Raw genomic sequence first — 8,877 nt, 5'->3', positions numbered from 1 at the left:
CATAGCTGGTGTAGACACCCCCCTCCCACCGTCTCATAGTGGTGTAGACACCCCCTCCCACCGTCTCATAGTTGGATGTTAGACACCCCCCTACTGCACCGTCTCATAGTGCGTGTGTCCGTCTCCGTGCGCGTGTGTCCGTCTCCGTGTGTGTGTGTGCGTGTGTATGTGTCCGTCTCCGTGTGTCAGTGTACGTGTGTGTGGGTCAGTGTACGTGTGTGTGGGTCAGTGTCCGTCCGTCCGCCCGTGCCTCTGTCCGTGTCCGTGTGTCTGTCCGGGTGCTTCCGTATGTCCGGGTGTGTATTACCCCAGCTCTATGAAGGAGGCTTTGAGGCTGTCCAGGGGGGCGTGGGAGAGAGACAGGGTCGTCATGACGTCCTCTAGAAAACCAACCAGCAGCTTACGATCCTCATCCTGGTGGAACACACGTTACACACGTTACACAAACTATGCTGAGTGTCAGTTTTTTTTTTTTTTACAAAATGTAACCTTCATGAAGAGCACATGTTCAACTGAATAAACAAACACGTTTTCCAACATCACAAGATTAAATCGGTATTGAAGATTTCATATTAAAATCCGCCAGGCGGAATGGAACTTGTTGTGTACAACAGGGAGTGGCAATTGAACACAAGCTTCACATGAATGGTATTGTTCAAACATGTCTGTCTAACAGTGTTGACGTGTTATACTGGACTCACTCAGGTTTCCACCACAATGCAGAACATGTCCAAAAAGAGTCGAACCAGATCACCTTCTGTGACACGTTACATGATTTGACTATTAGATGTTCAATGTCTCTTTAGAATATAAAAAAAAGGGAATAGTTTCACCTTATTAAAAGGAGAATTCAGTTTACGCAACAAGGTTGACCTTAGAATGAGGGACAGGTAGACGGACTTCCTTAAAATGAATGACTAATAACATAAATAAATAAACAATCCTCTTCAGAAACGACTTTGTCAAAGCAACAAAATAACTGGAGCTTGACAAAGATGGTGAAACTTGGAGAGATGTGGTTCAGTGGGTTAAAATCGTCCTAGAAGTAACAGAGGATTCACACAGGTGTCATAATGCACTGTTAGCATTATAGCAAGTCTCCCTTCATATAAAAACATCTGATTCATTGAATTTTCCAAGTGGTCTATATTAAAGAGCACTTAATATAACAGGCTTTTTTTTTTTATATATATATATTTGTGCACAATTTCTACCTAAAATATGAAAGTGGAACGACCAAGTTATTAGAAAGACGGATCACTGTCCCTATGCACAAAAGCCCACTTGTTTACCTGATTGTAGCATGTCAGTACACCTGTAGCATAGACTGGAACTGTAGCCTTGATCAGGACAGCATTCCCGGTTAAAGCATCTAGGAGAGAGAACAAACACTGGAGAAAGAGAAAGTGACATACGACCATGTAACTTATTCCCACTTCAGTAAGTTTATGAAACAGAGAATAGTTGGCATGCACACCAGACCAGACACAAACAAAAACACACGGCAGAGGTATCGGGACCACACGCCCGTTTAAACTTCTGAAATATTCAGAGGATGAGGAGAGACAGGGAAACACCCAATCCTACTAATCCCAATAAAACAGATTGTTTACAAAAGGTGTGTGTGTGTCTTCCACTTACCAACATTCTCTTCAGAGAGCCGTAGGATCTCYTGGAACTGTGGTTTTACCTGAAAGAGAGAGGAGAGACTGCTATAGTCTGCACCAATGAAATTAATGAAACAGTGCAGATTCCTTCCGGCAAAAGGCCTACAGTAGATACTCTCACCTTAGTGTTAGTGAAGATCTTGCCAAACGTGCGGCAGAGTCTCCAGAAGAAGCGTGAGAACTCATGGACACACGTAGTGGAGGTTACAGTAATACGACCTACTATCTCTATCAGCTGGGGAAGACTGGAGAGAGGAGAGGGTCAGGATTATGTGTGCGTGCGAGCATACATGTGTGTATCTGTGTGTGTGTGTGTGTGTGTGTTTGTATATACACTACATGACCAAAAGTATGTGGACACCTGCTCGTCAAACATCTTATTCAGAAAATCATGGGCATTAATATGGAGTTGGTCTCCCCCTTTGCTGCTATAACAGCCTCCACTCTTCTGGGATGACTTTCCACTAGATGTTGGAACATTGCTGCGGGGACTTGCTTCCATTCAGTCACAAGAGCATTAGTGAGGTCGGGCACTGATGTTGGGCGATTAGGCCTGGCTCGCAGTCAGTGTTCCAAATCATYCCAAAGGTGTTCGATGGGGTTGAGGTTAGKGCTCTGTGCAGGCCAGTCAAGTTCTTCCACACCAATCTAGAAAAAACATTTTTGTATGAACCTTGCTTTGTGCATGGGGGCATTGTCATGCTGAAACAGGAAAGGGCCTTCCACAAACTGTTGCCACAAAGTTGGAAGCACAGAATCATCTAGAATGTCATTGTATGCTGTAGCATTAAGATTTATTTTACTGGAACTAAGGGGCCTAGCCTGAACTGTGAAAAACAATCCCGGACCATTATTCCTCCTCCACCAAACTTTACAGTTGGCACTATGCATTGGGGCAGGTAGCGTTCTCCTGGCATCCGCCAAACTCAGATTTGTCCGTCAGACTGTCAGATGGTAAAGCGTGATTCATTACTCCAGAGAATGCGTTTCCACCGCTCCAGAGTCCAATGGCGGCGAGCTTTCCACCACTCCAGCCAACGCTTGGCCTTGCACATGGTGATCTTAGGCTTCTTGGTCATGGAAACCATTTAATGAAGCGCCTGATGAACAGCACTTGTGCTGACGTTGCTTCAAGACGAAGTTTGGAACCTGGTAGTGAGAGTTGCAACTGAGGACAGATGATATTTACAAAGTACGTGCTTCAGCACTCGGCGGTCCCGTTCTGTGTGCTTGTGTGGCCTACCACTTTGTGGCTAAGCCATTGTTGCTCCTAGATGTTTACACTTAACTATAACTTACAGTTGACCAGGGCAGCTCTAGCAGGGCAGAAATTTGACGACTTGACTTGTGGGAAAGGTGGCATCCTATGACGGTGTGACGTTGAAAGTCACTGAGGTCTTCAGTAAGGCCATTCTACTGCTAATGTTTGTCTATGGAGATTGCATGACTGTGTGCTCAATTATATACCTGTAAGCAACAGGTGTGGCTGAAATATATATATACATACATACATACATACATACAGTGGGGAGAACAAGTATTTGATACACTGCCGATTTTGCAGGTTTTCCTACTTACAAAGCATGTAGAGGTCTGTCATTTTTATCATATGTACACTTCAACTGTGAGAGACGGAATCTAAAACAAAAATCCAGAAAATCACATTGTATGATTTTTAAGTAATTAATTTGCATTTTATTGCATGACATAAGTATTTGATCACCTACCAACCAGTAAGAATTCAGTCCACAGACCTGTTAGTTTCTTTAGAAGCCCTCCTGTTCTCCCACTCATTACCTGTATTACTGCACCTGTTTGAACTCGTTACCTGTATAAAAGACACCTGTCCACACACTCAATCAAACAGACTCCAACCTCTCCACAATGGCCAAGACCAGAGAGCTGTGTAAGGACATCAGGGATAAATTGTAGACCTGCACAAGGCTGGGATGGGCTACAGGACAATAGGCAAGCAGCTTGGTGAGAAGGCAACAACGTTTGGCGCAATTATTAGAAAATAGAAGAAAATAGAAGAAGTCAAGATGATGGGTCAATCACCCTCGGTCTGGGGCTCCATGCAAGATCTCACCTCGTGGGGCATCAATGATCATGAGGAAGGTGAGGGATCAGCCCAGAACTACACGGCAGGACCTGGTCAATGACCTGAAGAGAGCTGGGACCACAGTCTCAAAGAAAACCATAGTAACACACTACGCCGTCATGGATTAAAATCCTGCAGCGCACACAAGGTCCCCCTGCCTCAAGCAGGCGCATGTCCAGGCCCGTCTGAAGTTTGCCAATGACCATCTGGATGATCCAGAGGAGGAATGGGAGAAGGTCATGTGGTCTGATGATTCAAAAATAGAGCTTTTGGTCTAAACTCCACTCGCCGTGTTGGAGGAAGAAGAAGGATGAGTACAACCCCAAGAACACCATCCCAACCGTGAAGCATGGAGGTGGAAACATCATTCTTTGGGATGCTTTTCTGCAAAGGGGACAGGACGACTGCACCGTATTGAGGGAGCGATGGATGGGCGCAGTATTGCGAGATCTTAGCCAACAACCCCTTCCCTCGATAAGAGCATGATGATGGGTCGTGGCTGGGTCTTCCAGCATGACAACGACCCCCAAACACACAGCCAGGGCAACTAAGAGTGGCTCCGTAAAGAAGTATCTCAAGGTCCTGGAGTGGCCTAGCCAGTCTCCAGACCTGAACCCATAGAAAATCTTTGGAGGGAGCTGAAAGTCCGTATTGCCCAGCGACAGCCCCGAAACCTGAAGGATCTGGAGAAGGTCTTTATGGAGGAGTGGGCCAAAATCCCTGCTGCAGTGTGTGCAAACCTGGTCAAGAACTACAGGAAACGTATGATCTCTGTAATTGCAAAACAAGGATTCTGTACCAAATATTAAGTTCTGCTTTTCTGATGTATCAAATACTTATGTCATGCAATAAATGCTAATAATTACTTAAAAAATCATACAATTGATTTTTGGGATTTTTGTTTTAGATTCCGTCTCTCACAGTTGAAGTGTACCTATGATAAAAATTACAGACCTCTACATGCTTTTTAAGTAGGAAAATCTGCAAAATCGGCAGTGTATCAAATACTTGTTCTCCCCACTGTATATATACACAAATGACCATATATATATATATAAATATATACACACACACACACATACACAAAAATAATAAATATATATATAGTGTTTATATACACTGAGTGTACAAATCATTAAAACACCTTCTAATATATGTGTTGCACCCTCTTTTGTCTCAGAACAGCCTCAATTCTCGGAGCATGGACTCTACAAGGTGTCGAAAGCGTTCCACCACGATGCTGGCCCCATGTTGTCTCCAATGCATCACACAGTTTTGTCAAGTTGGCTGATGTCCTTTGGGTGGTGGACTATTCTTGATACACACGGAAACGAGCGTGAAAAACCCAGCAGCGTTGCAGTTCTTGACACAAACCGGTGCGCCTGGCACCTACTACCATACCCCGTTCAAAGGCACTTACATCTTTTGTGTTGCCCATTCACCCTCTGAATGGCACACATACACAATCCATGTCTCAATTGTGCTCAAGGCTTAAAAAATCCTTCTTTAACCTGTCTCCTCCCCTTCATCTACACACTGATTCAAGTAGATTTAACAACAATAAGGGATTATTGCTTCACCTGGTCAGTCTGTCATTGGAAAGATCTGGTGTGTTCCTAATGTTTTGTCCACTCAGAGTACATGTGTGTGTAGTGTTAAGACCACTCACAGTTGATTGACCACCCACAGCATACTGTCCCAGCCTGTGGTGCCCTCATGTTCTAGCTGGTAATCATAGAGGATGAGGAGGCCGCTCAGCGCTCCCGGCTGCCCACGACAGTCGCCACATCCTGAAGAGGAGACGCTGGCCGAGGGAACCGCTCACTGAGGGGTCAAACAGGAGTCATAGGTTAGGGGTCAGGGGTTAAAGTCAGGGAAGCAAAATACTGAGAATTTTGGAGAATATGGTAGTCAGAACATAGCAAGGTTACTGGCTTCCAAACTTCCTGTGTGTTTCCTACCCTCTATTGGGGGGGGGGGGCTCCCTGCAGGGTGGGCCTGTGTGTTTCCTACCCTCGATGGGGGGATGTTCCCTGAAGGGTGAGCCTGTGTGTTTCCTACCCTCTATGGGGGATGTCCCCCTGCAGGGTGAGCCTGTGTGTTTCCTACCCTCTATGGGGGGGATGTCTCCCTGAGGGGTGAGCCTGTGTGTTTCCTACCCGTCTATGGGGGATGTCTCCCTGCAGGGTGAGCCTGTTGTGTTTCCTACCCTGCATGGGGGGAATGTCTCCCTGCAGGGTGAGCCTGTGTGTTTCCTACCCTCTATGGGGGGGATGTCTCCCTGCAGGGTGAGCCTGTGTGTGAAGGGAGCGTTCTGGATCACCACAGAGAACAGAGGAGGGATGAGAGACTGGAGGGCCGACAGGAACATGTGGAGCTTGTGTTCATCAAGACCATGTTCACCCTGCTTGTGGGGGGTAGAGAGAGAGAGAGACAGAGGAGAGTTAGAGCTTCTCCATCTAGACTGATCAACCTTATTGATCCATTGAGATCAAAAGCAAAAGATTTCTTAGACATGTCAAATAACCAAAGTCCTGTGGGTCTACCTACCTTGAGTAGTTTCTCTATGCGGGCCAGCAGAGAGGGGAAGAGAGTGGTCTGGAGGATTCCCAGCTCTGTGGTCCAGGCAGCGAATGCTGGGATGAACACCTGGTGGATAGCACTGACCACCCTCTCGGATGGGTCACCGAGGGACAACAACATCAACTCAAAACCCTGACCGCAACATGAACAAAACCACAGTCACTATAASAAGACCACCGTTCATTTAACTAAACACAAGACCGGTCATAAAAGCCTTTTTCTAACGCACGGGCACACACACCTGGGAGTACTTGTCAGGGTCATCGATGTATCCCATGATGATAGCGAGGCTTTTGACCACGGCCTCTCTGACCATGTCTGCCTTGTCTTCAGCCAGCATCTGCTGCAGCATGGACAACACCAGGGAACTACGTATCTCCTTCTGTTAACACACACATATAGGCAGAGTGAGAACACACACACTCAGACACACACACGTGTAGCTAACAGGCAGATAAGCTGTGTGATAACATGAGTTTAAGTACCGGTGTGTGTGTGTGTGTATGTATGTGACAGAGAGAGACAGATCGTGTGTGCGAGTCTTACAGGCAGGTAAGGTGCTAAGGCTCCACAGGCCTCTGCTACCAACAACCTTCTCTCTGAATACTTATGGTTGATCTGGGGAAAGAGAGAGAGACAGAGAGAGAGAGACAGAGAGACAGAGAGTTGACAAACAAACAAAGCCAGTCTTCTCATGCTATGTTGATTTCAAAAAAGCCTTCGACTCAATTTGGCATGAGGGTCTGCTATACACATAGATGTAAAGTGTTGTTGGGGGTAAAACATACGACATTATAAAATCCATGTACACAAGCGTGCGGTTAAAATAGGCAAAAAACACACACATTTCTTCCCACAGAGCCGTGGGGTGAGACAGGGATGCAGCTTAAGCCCCACCCTCTTCAACATATATATCAACGAATTGGCGAGGGCACTAGAAAAGTCTGCAGCACCCAGCCTCACCCTACTAGAGTCTGAAGTCAAATGTCTACTGTTCACTGATGATCTGGTGCTTCTGTCACCAACCAAGGAGGCCCTACAGCAGCACCTAGATCTTCTGCACAGATGCTGTCAGACCTGGGCCCTGACAGTAAATAACCGTAAGACATAAATAATGGTGTTCCAAAAAAGTTCCCGTCGCCAGGACCACAAATACAAATTCCATCTAAACACAGTTGCCCAAGAACACACAAAAAAACTACACATACCTCGGCCTAAACATCAGCGCCACAGGTAACTTCCACAAAGCTATGAGCGATCTGAGAGACAAGGCAAGAAGGGCATTCTATGCCATCAAAAGGAACATAAAATTCAACATCCCAATTAGAATCTGGCAAAAAATACTTGAATCAGTTATAGAACCCATTGCCCTTTATGGTTGTGAGGTCTGGGGTCCGCTCACCAAGATTTCACAAAATGGGACGAACACCAAATTGAGACTCTGCATGCAGAATTCTGCAAAAATATCCTCCGTGTACAACGTAAAACACCAAATAATGCATGCAGAGTAGAATTAGGCCGATACCCACTAATTATCAAAATCCAGAAAAGAGCCGTTAAATTCTACAACCACCTAAAAGGAAGCGATTCCCAAACCTGCCATAACAAAGCCATCACCTACAGAGAGATGAACCTGGAGAAGAGTCCCCTAAGCAAGCTGGTCCTGGGGCTCTGTTCACAAACAACACCCCACAGAGCCCAGGACAGCAGCACAATTAGACCCAACCAAATCATGAAGAAAACAAAAAGATAATTACTTGACACATTGGAAAGAATTAACAAAAAAATGGAGCAAACTAGAATGCTATTTGGCCCAAACAGAGAGTACACAGTGGCAGAACACCTGACCACTGTGACTGACCCAAACTTAAGGAAAGCTTTGACTTATGTACAGACTCAGTGAGCATAGCCTTGCTATTTGAGAAAGGCCGCCGTAGGCAGACATGGCTCTCAAGAAGAAGACAGGCTATGTGCACACTACCCACAACATGAGTGGGAAACTGAGCTGCACTTCCTAACCTCCTGCCAATGTATGACCAGAGACAAATATTTCCCTCAGATTACACAGATCCACAAAGAATTAGAAAACAAACCCAATTTGATAAACTCCCATATCTATCGGGTGAAATACCACAGTATATATGGGATCACCGCAGCAAGATTTGTGACCTGTTGCCACAAGAAAAAGGCAACCAGTGAAGAACAAACACCATTGTAAATACAACCCATATTCATGCTTATTTATTTTCCCTTGTGTACTTTAACCATTTGTACAGTACAACACTGTATATATACAATATGACATTTGTAATGTCTTTATTCTTTTGAAACTTCTGTATGTGTAATATTTACTGTTCATTTTGATTGTTTATTTCACTTTTGATATATTACTACCTCACTTGCTTTGGCAATGTTAACACGTTTCCCATGCCAATAAAGCCCCTTGAATTGAATTGAGACAGACAAAGAGAGAGACAGAGAGAGAGACCAGAGAGAACAGGAGACAGTCTATCCCTCCTCCCTGAC

The 8,877-nt window shown here is 45.2% G+C and overlaps 1 protein-coding gene across 1 annotated transcript in view; it reads right to left on the bottom strand.

Annotated features, from left to right (window-relative positions):
• The window catches only part of LOC112080812 (RAB11-binding protein RELCH homolog), a 103,433-nt gene that overhangs the window by 36,423 nt on the left and 58,133 nt on the right, over positions 1-8,877 (bottom strand). Inside the window, 10 exon segments of the mRNA XM_070442721.1 lie at positions 308-414; positions 1,293-1,372; positions 1,642-1,690; positions 1,789-1,912; positions 5,438-5,528; positions 5,531-5,594; positions 6,029-6,175; positions 6,319-6,483; positions 6,593-6,733; positions 6,898-6,969. Of these exon segments, the coding sequence (XP_070298822.1) occupies positions 308-414; positions 1,293-1,372; positions 1,642-1,690; positions 1,789-1,912; positions 5,438-5,528; positions 5,531-5,594; positions 6,029-6,175; positions 6,319-6,483; positions 6,593-6,733; positions 6,898-6,969 (1,040 nt within the window).

Source organism: Salvelinus sp. IW2-2015, unplaced genomic scaffold, assembly GCF_002910315.2.
Source record: "Salvelinus sp. IW2-2015 unplaced genomic scaffold, ASM291031v2 Un_scaffold16518, whole genome shotgun sequence".
NCBI classification, from domain to species: Eukaryota; Metazoa; Chordata; class Actinopteri; order Salmoniformes; family Salmonidae; genus Salvelinus; species Salvelinus sp. IW2-2015.
This window is presented reverse-complemented; position numbering and strand designations above follow the sequence as displayed.